Source organism: Molossus molossus, unplaced genomic scaffold (assembly GCF_014108415.1).
Source record: "Molossus molossus isolate mMolMol1 unplaced genomic scaffold, mMolMol1.p scaffold_m16_p_18, whole genome shotgun sequence".
Classification (NCBI taxonomy): Eukaryota; Metazoa; Chordata; class Mammalia; order Chiroptera; family Molossidae; genus Molossus; species Molossus molossus.
Genome location: NW_023425353.1, coordinates 39997701 through 40016216, shown reverse-complemented (window position 1 = coordinate 40016216; position 18516 = coordinate 39997701). Strand labels below are relative to the sequence as shown.

The 18516-nt window shown below is 43.4% G+C and overlaps 1 protein-coding gene across 2 annotated transcripts in view; it reads right to left on the bottom strand.

Annotated features, from left to right (window-relative positions):
- Positions 1–991: 991 nt before the first annotated feature.
- The window catches only part of OXNAD1 (oxidoreductase NAD binding domain containing 1), a 38035-nt gene continuing 20510 nt past the window's right edge, over positions 992–18516 (bottom strand). For both annotated transcript variants that reach the window (XM_036267504.1, XM_036267502.1), the window contains exons 5-9: positions 17388–17494; positions 9900–10041; positions 3062–3304; positions 2209–2317; positions 992–1526 (exon numbers count right to left, since the gene is read on the bottom strand). In XM_036267504.1, the coding sequence (XP_036123397.1) occupies positions 1372–1526; positions 2209–2317; positions 3062–3304; positions 9900–10041; positions 17388–17494 (756 nt within the window). In that variant the 3' untranslated portion in view covers positions 992–1371. The remainder of the gene's footprint in view (positions 1527–2208; positions 2318–3061; positions 3305–9899; positions 10042–17387; positions 17495–18516) is intronic.

Sequence of the window (18516 nt, the reverse complement as noted above, 5' to 3'; positions counted from 1 at the left end):
TTGGCTCAGCGGTTAGAGCGTCGGCCTGCAGTCCAGAGAGACCCAGGTTCGGTTCCCGCTAGGGGCACGTACTTCGGTTGCAGTTTGTCCCCGGCCCTGGTTGGGTTGTACAGGTGGCAGACACTCGATGTGTCCCTTTCACGTCGATGTTTCTCGTTCTCTCTCTTCCTCTCTCCCTCCCACTCTATCTGAACAAATAATGGAAAAATGTCCTCGGGTGAAAATAAAAAAAAAAGAACTAGAGTCTGGCTCTGGCCAGTTTGGCTCAGCGGTTGGAGTGTCGGCCTGCGGACCAGAGAGTCCCGGGTTCGGTTCCCGCTAGGGGCATGTGCCAGAAAGAAAAAAGAACTAGAGTCTGCTTTCTCGCAGTGTCCCCAGAGCAGCCCGGGGACGAGGCTGCACCTCTCTCTCTCGCTGCCCTGGGGACTGCCTGCCCACCCCGGGCTTAGCAAGGCGCTGGACATCACTTGCTTCAACAAGTAGATGCTGAGGGGCTGCTGCTGCCAGAACGACGCTGGCAAAGGAGCGGAATAAAAGGCTGGGGAGCAGGAATTGGGAACGGCTCCATACCCCCTATCAGTCCTAAGCACATTTCTACAGCCAGCCAGCCAGCCACTGAAGGCAGATTCAACGTGAAACACAGCGGTCCCCAACGCCTTTGTCCCCAACTAGAAGCCACTTCCCACATGTAGCGTAAGGCAGGCAGGCAGCCAGGACCCGACACAGACAGGGTTTCATTTGAGAAGAAACTAACAATCAGTCAGGATACATACTTCGGATATTCATTAACATTAAGCAAATACGCTGGATATTCAATTCCCCAAAGCAGTCTCCTAACAATTTGTTTCCAAACCCGACCTCGACGGTCTGAAGAAGCAAGGCCGCAGCCACGATAAGGTCAACTAGACATCAAGTATAAAGAATTTCAGAGTGACGTGATTACGAACGTGTTTGAATGATAAGTTTATTGAATATAAGATATACAGGCTGCTGTCAAATAATTTAAAGATAGCCTACATTTCACACACAAAACCACATTTTCATATGCTTAAATATGTCTTTTTGTTCCCTCAGGGGAAAGAAAATCTGTATTGATCAATTCAAGGTACATCATGAGGTCATCAAACAGTTACTAATAAAAGAAAGTCAGGAGAATAAAATATAGTTCAATCAATAAAGTCTTTGTAAAAAGTTTATCATCTAAGTCTTGTCAGCTGGTTCTTCTTTCGCTCTCCAGCAGGTCACTCAGCTCACAGCCTTAGAAAAAGAAGGCTGGGCAGAGCAGCTCATCGTGCCACAGATCACGTAATGCGGCATCTCTGCCTGGCCGGGAACAGCTCACAGCCTCTCCGCTCTGCCTGTGCCTGCTCCCTACCACCACTTCTCAAAGCAAATGTGTTCTCTGGGAACATGGCTGTTTTCTAGTAGCTTGGAGAAGAAGTCTGTCATCGGAGGTGGGCCACAAATATAGAACAAAGTCTCTCTTGAAATGTGATCTCTTATCTCCTTCTCCGTTATTCTTCCTTCTACCAAGAAACAGAATAGATGCCAAATTAGGCCAGGCATGTTGGAATTGAGACGAGGAAGGACTAAGCACAACCCAGCAAGTGTTTACCTGCAGTAACCTCAGCTCTTGAGTCTAGTCTTGGGTCATTCACACAGCGGCTCCTGCTGGCACCGGGGGCCAGAGCCCAGCACGGCGCACCTCAGGGGCCCCTAAACTTAGGGCAAGTGAAGGGGGAAGTGATGGGAAGGGGACCGGAATGCCCTCTCACACAGAGGCAGTGAACTTACTGCTCTTTGGGAAAGATTCAAAACTGCCTCCAGCAAAGTAAAGAAACTGTTTTGTGAAAAATCCTTCCAGGCAGGGGAAACCGCAAGCAATTTAAATTACCATTAATGGCAAATGGCATCGAGTCAGCCAGGCTGGAATATAAATTCTTTGCATGCATACTACAGTGGTGATGCAAAGGCCCCCTAAAAAAATGTGGGAAATAAACTTTTAATATGGGCAGTAGAAAAACTGTATATAATAAATATATCCAACTTAATCTCTCCTTATTTGTCCATGATAAATCACCTCTCAATTCCCCAGGTAGTGACGTTCCCAGCCAGCAACTCCGAACAATAAAGCATCTACACTCAACCGACTGGCATGTCCACCAAATAACTATGTGGAGATAGTCAAAATATTTTTAGGGGACTCACCCGTGATATATGGCTTGAGTTCTGCACTGATTTGTGTAGTCTGCTTTGTAACATGAAAACTGCATGCAATCTTCTTAGGAAATTCATTGACTAAATCGAGGATATTTTTCTGGAACGTCAAACATATTTGGTCACACTACAATTTTAAAAAATCAAAACAGATGTGCACGACCACTGATGCCGAACCCGCCGCCCACCCTGCACGCGTCTGCGCGTTGCTCTCCGCTCACGGAGACTGTCTGCAGCCTGGCGGGCCAGAGCATTCAGAGCACAGAGCGCTGTTTGGCTTTAATTGAAGTCTGAATATGCTAACAAGCATATTACTAACTCTCCAGGAGTTTTTTCTTTTTCCTTTTTCTCAAGCCTTGGCAATTAAGCAGCAGTGGCACTGACCAGTTCTGTCTTTTTAACTGTTTCTGTTCTTTTGTTCATTCTTGCAGCTGCAAAGCAATCCAGTGAAAGCCCTCGCCATCAAATGTACTTAGTTTCAACAGATGCAACTGAATGGGGGTTTCATTTACCCAGCCTGGTCCCCACCACATACGCCTCACCTACTCCTGTGACACACGAGCCCACTTGTGCGTCTCAGGGCCTTGGAGACTTTTCTGTCCATCCACCTCCAAGTTCAAGCCACCAGACCTACCCTATCCGGGAGCCTCCTCAACACTAGCTGTTTTAATTGCCCTGATAAGATGTGCTGGCTAATTCTTATTTGAACATTAGATTAAGACTTGTCAGGCCCTTTGTTTGAACGACTGCAGAGAAAACAGGACTGAGAGAGGCAAGTTCCGTGGACAATTAATACCACGGCACGCTTGCTCACAGCAAGCTACGAAACATGCTTCTCCCTTACCTTGAACAGGAGCTCGCTGGTGTTCTTTGCGCTGTAGAGCAGTGTTATCGTCCCTGTCTCCCATCCTCTCCCCGTGTCTGCCCGCTCCCTGAGGAGGTCCGCCGAGTGCCTCAGGATGGAAAGCAGGGGGTTAATGCCGACTCCCCCCGCGATCAGCACGAGGTTCCCCGCAGCGGCTGCAGGCTGAGGGTCGAAGAAGAACTCTCCACCCACTCTCACCGCCACTTCAGAGTCAAGTGCACACTAAGGCAGGAAAGAAAAGATCCTTGAGTCCTTGGTAAGGCAGGACTTAAACCAAATGTTCCTCTTTAGTAAAACTGGCCGTGTCTACCTTGGGCATTTTTATCCGTATTTAGGACTGTTTTTTACAGTCTGTTCTCGTTTCCCAGGCCCCTGTGAATTGACTCCACTTGTCCATGAGACAGGCCACTTGCTCCCCTGCCTCTGTGGCCTACACTGCACAGCCGCTCGGGTTCGGAGGAAAGGAGACTCGCCCAAACAACCCTGCCATTGGTTAACCGAGTAGGTGAGGACCTGGGCTGTGAAGAGAGGCACAGCGGACAGCTCTCTGGTGTGAGTTTCCTCTTCTGAGTGGCGCTCCTGTTCTGATCAGAGCCGTGGAGCTGAGAAGCAGGACAGGGAGTGTCCCTGAATGGCCGCCCTGGACCATCAGCGCGAGTGCGGATGCCAGGGGCTCCCTCCCAGCAGGGCAGTCAGACTGCTCCCCAGACTGAGGCCAGTGGCCAGCGCTGTTCCTACTCCCTGGAGCAGCAAGAACAGGAAGCCTGAGGCTTCACACCAGGGGGTGAGCATTACATACACCCACCCACGTAAAGCACCTATTGTTCCGTGAAGTCACTTACACCAGAAATACGATTACAGCCGAATGCCCTGGTTCTCCACAGGGATGAGAATACCCGAGGGGGTTGTTTTGGAAACTTGCAGCGACACCTTTTTATTGTCACAATGATCTGGAGAAGCCAGCGGGCACTTAGAGGGCAGGGCCTGACGACCTGGGCAGCTACCAGTGGTCCGCAGCTGGGCAGCCGCGCTGCGGTTCCGTGTGCAGGAACTCTGAGAGCCAGCTTCTACTGCTGGTTTGAAATGAGCCACTGTGGCCGTGTCTACAGCAGAAACCAGCAAATGCTACAAATCAGAGCTTTTTTTTAAAACTCAGGGAGCCGGGCTAGTAGTACAGCATTATGGGCGATGCACAGGACTGTCCGGCAGGCTTCTGAACGACCCATGAGACATACACGTATAGGTGGAAACTGGTTTGTAATGATCTGAAGTTATGTTCTAACTCATTTTACCAAAAACTCCAAGATTTTTGTGGGGTTTTTTTCCATGGATCTAACATAGTCTGAATTTCTGAGACTGTACCCACCATGTGGCCTGTACTCTGCTGTGCTCAGAACTTTACCACGCATGCTCACTGTTCAGGAAAACGACGTCCCAGGTGGTAACACGAGCGTGTGGGGCTTCTGTCAACATCCACCAACCTGTGCCACCTGCATTTTCAGACTGAGGGACGGACCTCTGACTACTTCATTCTATCTTCCAGCTAGATAAGCGCAACCATTTCTGTACGAAGTAGTCTTTGGTTATGAATCATTTTCCTTTATTTCTCCTTTGTATTACGCTTGGAGAATTATGTTATTAAAAAAAATTTCATATGATTACATTAACTTGGGATTCATTTCAGGATAGTTGCAGAAAGGGGCCATTGGCTGACAGGGGTGCGGACATCTAGTTTGAAGGAAAATGCAGTAATCCAGGGGGCAGACGACTGAATTTTAATCACAGTCCCTACGAAACCCAGCGAGTCCCTTTGCACCTGTCCTGCTCCCCACAGGCCGTGGTGGGCACACACGACACGCTGCGGGGGTCTCCCTGCTGGAATTAGGCTCCACAGAAGAGGGTATTGGGGTCACTGTGGCTGTCTGAGAAAAAGTGCTGGGGTGCCTGCTCCCTTCTTTCCTGTCAATAAAAACAGAATCTAGAAACAAAGAAATGTGCATTAAGAAAACAGGTTTGTTCCATGTTCCTGACATAAACCAACTAAAGGACTCTCTGCTCAGAAGCAATCGTGTACCACGGGCTTCTCTAGAGGACCAGACCCCGGCTCTCAGCCTCGGCCACGCTGCCGACACGAATTTAATTTGGGGTCTACAACTTACAGGACAATTCACCTTAGAGGAAAAAGAAAAAAAAAGAAAAAATTATTTGAATTCACAAAACAGGTCCTTTTCGGTAAAGAACTGTTAAATGAATGGAAAGCCTTCTCTGACAGGAAAGAAGAACATCTGAACTAGTTTAAATATGGATAAGTGACTTTCATTTTTGACAAAAGAAATTAGCAGCAAGGGAGCATTCTGTTGGGCGTAACTGAAATGTAGGGATCACTGGACTGGCTACCAAACTGCTTTAAAATATTCCTTCAAGTCCCGAAAGTAGAATTGATGATACAAGAGTCCCTGCCTAACGATGACAGTGAATTTCATCTCTGTACCTGGCCTCCCCTCTCTGTGCCTGTCCATTGATCTCCACTTCTGAGAGTCTAAGAGGGAAAGAGACTAAGAGATGAGAAAAATAATTTTCTCCAATGGCCATCTTCAGCGTGCTTAGCAATGACAACAAACAAAGTCTTCAGGTTATTGTTTTTAGAAACCACGGTATTTTCTATCCTAAAGTTGGCAAGAAAACATGCTCCAGGGAAAGATAATACTCAAGAAGCCTGTTGTCTCCTTAGTGACAAAATAATCTTCAGGAGATCTATCTTCGAATTTGCTAGCATCTGGAAAGAATCAAAAGCCATCTTTGTCTTTTGTTGATCAATAAAAACTGCCAGGGGAGCAGGAACACGAGACCCGCAGCCTGTATAGCGGAGTGTGGAAGTGAGTGAAAGGGTATTACCTCCAATTACATAGCAATGTATCTAATCTGGGTATAGATTTTCTACTTGTGAAATAGACACTTTTCCACAGCAACTGGAGCAGATGCACAATAGCTGTCTAGAACCCTTTACCCTGCCAGGAGTTTGAGCCAAGGCAGATACAATAAAGGAAGACATTTATGGCACTTTATGCCGCGTCCCAGCAGAGCAGCCTGCTGCCACCCAGACACTCACGTGCCTCCATTGTCCACTCTAATAGCTTAATAAGACAAATGCTCAGAAGGAACGGCCACCTGAGAACGGTTCCAAGAAAAATCTGACTTCATAAAGGCCGTCTGCAACTCCCACTGGGCAGAGTGGAGCAAGCACCACAATTAGGATGTGCATTCAAGCAATGCCACTTGGAGATTTTCTACAGCCTCCGAGAACAAGTTCCTTCACTGAAATGCCAATGAGGCATGAAACCAAGCAGGGAGCTATGGACCAGGACCAGGTCAGGTCACGTGGGAGGCCGACAACCGAGGGGCTCTTGGCACCAGGAGCCGGGACAGCTAAGCTCCTTTTAAACAGGGACCTTGGGGCACGTGAACACCTTAGCTGCTCCCATCCCTGCAGCATATTTTAGAGACTTTGGATGTAGCCTAGAGATAGTAATGGGTGAAAATGCAAAGATAATCTAAAAACGAATGTCGCAGCTGAGGTCACACCGAAAAAAGGACTCAGGTCAGAGGATAAAAATGTGGCAGGATACGCTTACAGTGGAAATGCCAAGGCAAGCCACTAGGGGTTACTCTGAACAGACACAACTTGACATGTAAGCCATAAGGAGTACATACATTTTTATGCCGCTCCAGATTTAAAATCCTTTATTTTTCACATTATCTTTTTTTATTACAGTGCAACTTCTTTTGGTACAGTTCTATGAATTTTAACACATACACAGATCTGTGTAACCACCACCAGAATCAAGATATAGAACAGTTCCCTCGACCCCAAAAAACTCCCTTGTGCTATCCCTTTATGCTCACACCCTTCCCTGCCCCTCCCCCGTCAACCACGGATCTGTTTTTGTTGTTGTACTTTCCAGAATGTGACATGAATGGGATTATACAGTACATAACCTTTGAGCCTGGCCTCTTTTGCTCACCATGATGCCTCTGAGATTCAGCCAGGTTGTGTGCCATCAATAAACAGTTCATCTGTTTTTACTGCTGAATAACAACACAGTGTATGAAAGTATCAGTTTGTTTATCCATTCACCTACTGAGGGACATTTGGGGTGTTTCCAGTTTTTTATAATTAAGAACAGAACTGCTATAAACGTTCATATGTAGGCTTTTTTCTTTTTTTAATCCTCACCCAAGGATATTTTTCTATTTTTCTTCAGGTAGAGTGGGAGGAGGGAAAGAGAGGGAGAGAGGGAGAGAGAAACATCGATGTGAGAGAGACACAGGTTGCCTCCTGCATGACCCCGGCCAGAGCCAGGGACGAACTGCAACTGAGGTCCGTGCCCTTGACCTGAATCGAACCCGCAACTCATTGGTCCGCGGGCCGAAGATCCAACCACTAAGCCAAACTGGCCAGGGCCATCCATAGGCTTTTATATGAGCACAGCTTTCATATTTCTAGTAAAATACCCAGGAGTGGTATTGTTGGGTCCTATGGTAAGTGTATATTTAATTTCATATGAAACTGCCAAAATGTTTCCAGAATGGCTATAGTACCTTGCATTCCTGTTAGCAATGTAACAGTTACAAATGCTCCACAATCTTGTCAGCACTTGGCATTATCAGTATTTTCAATTTAGGTCACTCTAATTGGTCTGGAGAGATATCCCACTATATATGGTTTTACTCTGCATTTCCCTAATAATTTATGTTAAAAGACGTTAAACATTTTTCCATTGTTTATTTGTCATCTTTATATCCTTTTTAGTAAAGTGTCTCTTCAATCCTTTCACCATTTTTAAATGGTTTGTTGTTTTGGCTGATTTTTTAGTTCTTTACATATTCTGGATACAAGTCCTTTGCTGCATATCTAAACTGCACATACTTTCTCCTGGTCTGTAGCTTGTATTTTTTAAATTGTTAATAGTGTCTTTTGCATTAAAAAGTTTTAAACTTTGATTAAGTCTATCTATTAAACGTTTATGGATCTTGCTTTTGGTGTCATGTCTAAGAAATCTTTGCCCACCCTCAAGTTCAGAATATTTCCTATGCTTCTTCTAAAACTTGTAGAGTTTCATGTTTTATACTTAGATCTACAACCTACTTTGATTTAATCTTGAATATAAAGTACGAAAGGTTCTTTTTTTGTATATGGATAGACAATTGTTCCATCACTATTTGTTATTGTAAAGGTTATCCTTTCTCCATTGAATTTTTTTTTTTTATCCTCACCCAAGGACATTTTAGCATTTATCTTCAGATGGGGGGCGGGGGGACATTGATGTGAGAAAGATACATCGACTGGCTGCCACCCTCACGACCCCAACTGAAGCAGGGACAAACTGCAACCAAGGTACATGCCCTTAGTGGGAACCAAACCTGGGTCTCTCCGGTCTGTGGGCCGACGCTCTAACCGCTGAGCCAAACAGGCCAGAGCGCCATTGAATTTCTTTAACACTTTTGTCAAAATCAATGGCAGATGTATGCCAGTGTATTCCTGAACTCTTGCTTCTGTTCCATTGATCTGTGTGTCTATCCCTTTACCAATGCCACACTGTTCTAGTTACTGTTGCTTTATTTTCCTCTTAAATTTGAGTAATACGATTCCTCCCACTTTAGTCTTTTTCAAAACTGTTTTAGCGCCCTGGCCGGTTTGGTTCAGCGGTTAGAGCGTCGGCCTGCGGTCCTGAGAGACCCGGGTTCGGTTCCTGCTAAGGGCACGTACTTCGGTTGCGGTTTGTCCCCGGCCCTGGTCGGTTGTGCGGGTGGCAGCCGCTCGATGTGTTCCTATCATGTCGATGTTTCTCTCTCTCTCTCTGTTCCTCTCTCTCCCTCCCACTCTACCTGAACAAAAAATGGAAAAATGTCCTCGGGCGAGGATAAAAAAAAAATTAAAAAAAAAAAAAACTGTTTTAGCTATTCGAGTTCCTCTGCTCTTTGATATAAATTTTAAAGTCAGTTTATCTATATCTACAATATCTGTACTGGTACATTCCTGTTTTGTAAAAAAGGGGTAAGAAAAAGCCTGGAAAGCCATGGGTCATTGGCAAATAAAGTAGGCAGAGTCAAGAAGTAAAGGGATGGCAATAAAAATAGCACAAGGGTCAAAAACTAAGATGACAAATAACTGATCTGCTCTGAGCTCCTTCTCTGCTGTCAGAGTCCCAGCAGGGAATGAACACGCAGCTGATGTCGGCCCGTGTTTGCACCCGATGAGGAAGCACGAGGTATTAGCAGCAAACATGGATTCCCTCTCAGAACCCGTGTGACGAGCTCTCTGGAGCCTGGAACGGAGAAGCAATGGCACCACAGATTCAGCGGTGCTCAGCTCTGCGCATGAGCAATACGCAATCAGGAACTGTGTTCCCTCCAAATAATGAAAGAATGATCGTTTAATTCCCCTTATTTAGGATGATTAGGACAAAATAACCTGATATATAGATTTACCATTTACAACACATACAAAGAGCCCACTTTCAAAACCTTACCATATAATGTAAAACATTTTACTCCTATAGTAGTATTCAACTAAATACTGTTTGGTGACCCAGAAGTTATTTCCAGATCTCAAAGTATCTTGAAGATATCTTTAATACATCAACAAGATGCTGCTTCTTCGGCCTTTTGGAGTCTGAATTCTGGGTGCAAGGGAGCTCCTTGTGAGCACATACTCTTCTCACTCAAGCCTAGATTTCTTAGATTAAGTGAGCTGAACACAAATGTTGTGGGAGGCAGACATGCCCTAATTTACAGGTTTAAACAGAGATTTGCTCACCTGATTGTGAATCCACAGAGCAGGCGGGTGGTTCGTATATTTCACTGCCAATTCTATCACTCTCTCTTGTTCTAGCAGTCCAGGGCTGGAGCATATCGAGAACCCACCAACCACAGAGACTCCTGGGATAAAGAAATCGACCCTAGAAGGAAAGACAAATAAATTGTTACTGTTGAAGCAATTTTAAAAGTGGGCAGCAAGATAAACAAAACTGAGAAACTTTTAGCTAAACTAAGAAAATAAAACAAAGAAAAGATAAATTTACTAAAATCAAGAATGAAAGATGGGACATCACTGTCAACCTTACAAAAATAAAGGATTATAAAGGAATTCTATGAATAACTGTTTGACCAAAAATTAGACAACTTAGATGAAATGAACACATCCCCCAGAAAGACATAAACTACAAAATTGGACTCAAAAAGAAATAGAAAATCTGAACAGACCCATAGCAAACTAAATGAATTACTAATTTTAAAACTTCCCACAAAGCACAGGTTCACTAGTGAATTCCACCAAACATTTAAAGAATAATTGATACTAATCTTCCACAAACTCTTCAAAAAAAGAAAAGAACACTTCCCAACTCATTCAATGAGGCCAGTACTACTATTACTCTGATACCAAAATCAGAGAAAAATATCACAAGAAAAGACACTATAGATCAATATTTCTTGTGAATATAGATGCAAAAATTCCAGAAATACAAGGCTGGTTTAACATCTGAAAACCAATCAATGAAATATACCACTTAGTAGAATAAAAGACAGAACCAACATGGTCATCTCAATAGATGCAGAAAAGACACTTGAAAAAATTCAACATCCTACATAATAAAAATACTCAACAAAGTAGGTATAAATGGGAACTTACTTGACCTGATAAAGGGCATCTACAAAATATCCACAGCTAATACCATCTTTAAAGGCGAAAGGCTGAAAGTGCTCCCTTAAGAATGAAACGAGCCCTGGCCGGTTTGGCTCAGCGGTTAGAGCGTCGGCCTGCGGTCCGGAGAGACCCGGGTTCGGTTCCCGCTAAGGGCATGTGCCTTGGTTGCAGTTTGTCCCCGGCCCTGGTTGGTCGTGCGGGTGGCAGCCACTCGATGTGTTCCTTTCACATCGATGTTTCTCTCTCTCTCTCCCTTCCTCTCTCTCCCTCCCACTCTATCTGTACAAAAATATGGAAAAATATCCTCGGGTGAGGATAAAAAAAAAAAAAAAAAAGAATGAAACGAGACAGAATGTTCGCTCCCACCACTTCTACCCAACATTGGACTAGAGGTTCTAACCGAGGTATTTAGGCAGTCTCAAATATAAGGCATCCAGCTTGGAGAAAAAGAGAAAGAAGTTGCAGATGACATGATGTTGTATATAAAAAACCCTAAGGAATTTACTATGAACACAATACAACTAACAAGTGAAGTGAGGTTGCAGGATACAAGATCAATAACAAAAATCAATTGTATTTCTATACACCAGCAACAAACAATCTAAATGTGAAATTAAGAAAAATAATTCTATTTGTAATAGCATAAAAAAGAATAAAATAATTAGGAATAAATTTAACAAAAGAAACATAAGACTTATACAATGAAAACCACAAAACGTTGTTGAAAAATCAAAGATCTAAGTAAATGGAAAGACATCTCATGTTCATGTATTGAGAGTCTTTAAATGTTAAGATAGCAATACTCCCCAGAGTGATCTCCAGATTCAATGCAATACCTATCAAAACCCAGCTGGTTTCTTTGTAGAAATTGACAGGTTGATCACAAAATTAATATGAACATTCGAGGAACCCAGAATCATCAAAACTTACTATAAAGCTATAGTAATACTGGCATAAGAACAGCATATAAATTAAGGAAGAAGAATTGAGAGTCCAGAAATAAATGCTTAAGTTTACGGTAGCTGATTTTCAACATCAGTACTGACACAATTCAATGGCAAAAGAATAGTCTTTTCAACAAATGGTGCTGAGACAACTGAATATCCACATATAAAGAGTTTGACCCTGCCCTAGCCGGTCTGGCTTGGCAGTTAGAGCGTTGGCCCATGAACCAGAGAATCCCAGGTCCGGTTCCCACTAAGGGACGTACCTCGGTTGCAGTTTGTCCCCTGCCCCGGTTGGGGTCGTGTGGGTGGTGACCACTCGATGTGTGTCTCTCACGTCAATGTTTCTCCCTCTCTCTTCCTCCCTCTCTACTTGAAGATAGATGCAAAAAATGTCCTTGGGTGAGGATAAAATAAATAAATAAAAATAAAATAAAATAAAAAGTTTGACCCTACCTCACACCATAAACAAAAATTAACTCAAAATGGCTCACAGACTTAAATGTAAGAATTAAAATGATAAACTCTTAGAAGACTTACACAGGAGTAACTCTTCATGGCAATAGTTACTTAGACATCAAAACACAAAAGTCAAATAGAAAAAATAGAGAAAATAGACTGAATCAAAATTGAAAACTTTGTGCTATAAATGATCCCATCAAGAAAACTAAGAGTATGCCCTCTCTCTAGCGCACTCCCGCACCTTGCTCCACTTCTTTCCTTAGGGGTGTGTCTTCTGCCTCCTTTCTCCTAAGCCCCAAGGGCCCTTCTTTTGCCTCTGTAACTTGTTTGCTGAGTCCACGCAGCCCAGCTGGCTCACTTCTTCTACCTCTGTGACTTTCTCAATAAACTTATTGTGTTAGGGGAAAAAAAAGAAAATTAAAAGATAACTGACAGAATATAAGAAAATATTTTCAAATCAGGTATCTGATAAGGGACTTGTATACAAAATATGTAAAGAATTCTTATAACTCAGCAATAAAAAGACAACTGAAATTTAAAAATGGGCCAAGGATTTTTATAAATATTTCTCCAAAGAAGATATAAAAAATGACTAATAAAACACCTTAAGAGGTGCTTAACATCATAAGTTATCAGGGAAATTCAAATTAAAATCACAATGAACTATCACTTCATGCTCACCAGGATGGATGGCTAATCAAAAAGACAATAGCAAGTATTAGTGAGGATCTGGAGAAATTGGAACCCTTATACACTGCCATAAGACTGTGAAAAGGCATAACCACTTTGGAAAACAGTTTGGCAGTACCTGAAAATGTTACAGAGTTATCATATGACCAACAATTCCACTCCCAGGATATATCCAAGAGAAATGAAAACATACGTCTCAAAAATATGTACACAAATGTTCATAGTAGCATTACTGATAATAGCCTAAAAGTGACAACAACCTAAATGTTCATCACCTGATGAATGTATAAATAAAATGTGGCATAACCATACAATGGAATGAAGTACTGATACATGCTACAACATAAATGAACACTGAAATTATGTTAAGTGAAAGAAGCCAGTCATAGTAGAGACCACATATTGTATAATTCTACTGATGTAAAATGTCCAGAACAGGCAAATCCACAAGTACAGAAAGTAGAACAGTAGCTGTCTAAGGGAAGTCAACGATAACTGGTACATACGGGGTTTCTTTTTTGGGATGATGAGAACATTCTGAATTTGATTGTGCTCATGGTGTACAATTCTGTGAATATACTAAAAACCATTTTAAGTGGGTGAATTTTATACTTAAATAGGTGAATTTTATAATATGTAAAGAGTATCTGAATAAAAGAGATTTAAAAGGTGGAAAAAATAGCAATGAAAACTCTTTCACTGGCATCTGACAAACTAATCAGGCCGACGTGGCCTTAAGTTTCAGAAGTCTCACGTTTCTTTCTTTTCTTCTAACCACACTCCTATAGTCTAGAACTCTTGGAAGTTTTAAGCTTTCAATAATTCTGTGCCACAGAAACACTTTTTTGGTGGGGTCCTAGGAAATGCAACAAACCCAGTCTCATACCAAGGAAAGAAAAATATATTGGAACCTGGGACCACAAAACCTTCTCATCTCCATGTCTAGGAAACATAAACGTCCAATCTGGAAGTTCTCAGCCATGAAAAAGCAAAAGTATCATTTTCTCCCAGTTGTTTTCCTACCAGCATGCTTACATGAAAAGCACACAATGTTCTCTCCTGATTTGATCTACAGCCTTAAAAGATGTTCTCTTTTTATCAATGACCTTAAAGATCCGGTCATTTTTTTAGTCTTAAAAAACCTGTTCTGGACTGGACGTACTCCAGAAAAGCTCCCTAGCCTACTTCCACCTATATTTACTTGACTGTTTCCCATGAGTACCTTCATTTCCCTTTAATTTTAGACCAGGTAAAAAATTTAAAAGATGACAGCATTTATTAACACAGATGCTATATGCTTTTACAGGAAGTATATGGCATCTCCACAGCTTCCATGTTGAAAAACATAGACATCAATGAGCTACTTTTGCAGCTTCATCTCCTGAATTATAGCGCCCTCTGCTGCTTGATGCTGCTAAAGACCATTCTCAGGTGAGTGAAAGGAAATCCCTCTTCTAAACCACACTTTTAGAAAAGACTCCATTAAATGCTACAGAAGAATTCAAATGACATAAAGACCTTACCCGAATGGATTTAAGAAAATAAGCACAATACATAGTTAATAAAATACCTGTCCAAGAAAAAAATGTTTTAAACACACACACAACTTTGCACGATTAGCACACTTGGAGCCAGGAGGTGAGGCACCTACTGCACTTCCAGATGCCTGAGTATAAGAAGAACTAAGAGAAAGAGCCCAATTCTGTAGTGAACCACACACATCCATCTCCAGCTGTGACACACCAGGCAGCCCTGTCCTGCCCAGATGCAGCCCTAGTGCCCAGCACACAGCTGGCACACAAACCGCGGCCAGATGACGATGCTTAACTATGAGATCCCAGAACGCTCCGGTCCTCAGCTCCAGTCCTCGAGCCCCCCACTCATTCTAGTGCAAACGCCACAGCCGGCCCCTGACTACCTTGCACACCACTGTGGCTCATGCTGGAAGTCAAGTGTCTTGGTTCCTGCCCTCAATTAACTCATCCTGATGAGGAAAATTAACAAATAAATACAATTAAGTGGGCTATGAAAACATCTGCTTGGCAGAGAGAGAGAGAATATGCTCCTCATTTGAGATGTGTCTGGAAATACTGTACTTAGCACAGATTCTTTCTTAGCTCCAGCATGTTATCTAATAAGGCCACTGTTTTATTTTTTTTTAAATCTTTTTGGGGGGAACGGTTAGATGTGAAGTGGTGGACCTACTGGTAAGAGAACCCAAAAGGTTTAGCCCTGCTCATGTGAAAAATGGTTTTGAGGCAGTTTCCTCTTTTGGCCTCTCTCTGGGTTGAATTACTTGAGTTCTTGGAACTGGTTCCTCTGAGGGCCCAGTAAGAGCACAGTGCAACACGGAAAGAGCCCTGGAGGCCAATCTCTGGCCTACGTTGCAGGTGTCTATCTGGGATCTGTGCCCAGAGCTCCAGAGCACTGAGGTGGGTCTGGAGCCTCCTCGTCAGAGTTTGACAGCTATCAGAGGAGGTCAAGAATTCAGAGATGTGAGATCATGGCACAATCCCCCACCCAAGGACAGGCCCAAGAGCAATCATCTCCTTATCTCTCAGCAGCACTGCGCTCCGGTCCCCTACCTACACAACCGCACAGCAGCCACACCTGCACCCTCTCCCTACCGTGCCCTCTTCCCCACAGTACCACATGGAGGTTACCACCGGGCGATGATCTACAAGAGCCCAGAGCGCAAGCCATCCCAGCAACAGCACTGAGGGAGCGGACACCAACCTAAGCAAATGGCCGTTCTGCCACCATGAAGTCAAAGATCCAAAGGAACGCACAGCCCCCAGAGCCGTGCAGTGAGTCGGTGCTAAGGGAGCAAGCTTTTAAAAGAGGAGGATCCAGGTGCCAGGAATGAGTGTTGAGGAACCTGGCAGGAAAAGGGTCATCGCTGACCAGCCAGAGATGGCCACCCCATCTGTCCTCTGAAGCTGAAATCTGTCAGGCACATCCTAAATCCAGTCCTAACTTCAGTGACATGACTGAATCCATTCACTGATATGGGGTATGGAGCACCAACCCTGAATAGTTTTATCATGAGATCACAATGGGACCCTATTTCTATACGTATCACTAGAGAAGGATGACATTTTCCTCATCAGGTAACCACAGTTTGCAAGGGCTGACAGAGCATTGTAAACCAATGCACAGGCTTTTTCTAAGCAGGGGACTGGGGACTGGGGACAGTCTTGGCACAATTCAGAGTTGAAGGCAAAGAGAATGCTGTGCACGGGACACAGACACTGCCACAGAAGGGAAATATGGAAAGACAGATCATTACAATTAAAGTTTCTTTTTTCAATGTAATAACTGCTAAACTATTTTGAAAGGGCAAAAATGTTGCCCACCCCACCCCCCAAAACAGCCCAAATGCATTTAATATGTATCACTGAACATGTGCAAAGATTGCAGTAAATTGCTTCACAAACGCAAATTATTGCAATCAGCATCTTGTTTTCTAGTCTAAATTCAAAGGCAAACTATTAACACAAGACTGCTAACTCTTGCTATTATCACACTTGCTATTATCACACATCCTCCTTCTAACAAAACCACATTTCCAGATGGACTGCCAAAATTAGTCGAGTGACTCCTAAGAAATACTACCAAGACTGACATGCCAGAAATTCATCTAGAAGTGAATGCTTTATTTAAATAAAGGAAACATACACCCAAACACACCTTTCCGAAGGAAATACACGTTGCTTTATTTACAATTCAACTGGAACTGCAGCTCCGTGAGGCCGTTCGCAGGCAGAGGGGACAGACAGCTGGGCTATTACCCTGTGGGCACACTGACTGTCCTCTGAGCTCTGGGGCAGACTCGTGAGAAAGGTGTGCGCTAGGCCTGCATGGGGTCCTGATAATAAACTCAACCCAGACAGATAGCAGTGATGCAGGAATTCAGCTGAGAAGCTGGTCAGCTCCATGACATACTGGTTATTCTTCTTTTCAGACTGCTGTGTTTCCTTTGTATTTGACATGAGGAACACTAATTTTTTTTTTTGTGGTATGTGCCCCTACCGGGAACCGAACCCGGGACTCTCCGGACGCAGGCCGACGCTCAACCGCTGAGCCAAAGTGGCCAGGGCTAATTTCTGAAAACGTATCAATCCCCAGTAACACGTAACTCAAGAATAGATTACTGGAGAGTATTTTATTAGCAACCATCCTACAGAATGGAATTATCAGAGTTGTCAGGTCCACGGACAAGAACTAGCTGCTTTGTTTCAATTGGAAAAACTCAAGGCAGCAATTGTCATACATAACTAAGAGGGTCATGGGCTCAAAACTGAGGTGAACTCTGAGGCTAGGAAGGAGATCTGATTCCCCATGCCAAAGAAGGCTCACCCTGAACGGTTATGGTCTAGGATTCCCACCCCTCAGCAGAAACAGTGGGCCACAGAAGTCCTTTCCAGAAAGAAAAATAAGCCCTTCTGTCTGATGGCATCTTCTTAAGCACACACAACACTTAGGATACAGAAAAGCCACTTACCACTGGCCAGCTTTAAAAGAAAAATCTTGATCAGCAACAAGCAGGCGGAGCCTCTTCACGGTGGGTGACTCATTGGCTATTCCACACACCTTAGCTGCTGACACGACCTTGAGTCAAAAGATGAACTGTGGCTGAGGTTAGTGTGCACGCAACGCGAGGAACAAACTGTGGCTTTCTGGTAACTCAGGTTTTTTTGAAAATTTACAAAGATGTGGTTTTTAAAAATTTCAAACAAGATAAAGCACAGTTTGCTTTAGAATCCAGCCTACCACCAGGTGAACAAATTTTAACTATTTTATTTTTGAGAGACTTGCTAAAATACGAATTGAATTTTACTCTGCATACAAGAATCATCTCTCTCTTATAGGGACTACTTAACAAGCACTTATTTGTTGCGTGTCTAGAACATGCCATGCACTGGGCTGGGCACTGAGAACTGCTCAGGGAACTGGAGCCCTGTAAACCACCTGCCTGGTGTCTACATTCTCTGAGTATGACCTACCCAAAGTGAGACCCAGTGTTAGCTGGCAGCCTGTGTTTGTTCTAAACCTGCAAGTAGTCCCTGACAAGCGAATTTCAGAAATTAAAAGCAAGCACTTAGAAACTTTATTTTAGCAATTGCAGAGTAAATTATGTATCTGTTGAATCTAATAACAGCAAACAGATTGGGTTTATACTCCTGTCTTTGTTTTGTTTTAAATTTATTTTTCTAATTCATTTTTTATTATATTTGACAAAATATAAACAATTCACAACCTTAAAACAACAGCCCTTCACAACAGGTGGTTCAGAAGCACTGTTGAAATGAGGGTCTGGTCTGAGTCAGGCACTCTTCGGTTAAGTGCCACACATGCCCTACCCCCTCACAGTGCCTCTACTTCCTGTAATCTTCATGTCTCTGCCTGTGGGTTTCTCTTCCTCCCTAAACCTGGGGAATCTTCACAGCAGTGGAAAAAGCCAGCATGACTCTTTCTTCAGCATCTTGTTGCTGTGCAACTCCACTTCCAGCAGCAAATCTAATCGGTAGCAGGTGACCAAACTTAAGTCCTTCTCCTTGGATGGTATCACCTTCAGGACTCCACCAAAGGGGTCCCTGGAAATCTGTTCAAGGTCAATAAACCTCCCTAAT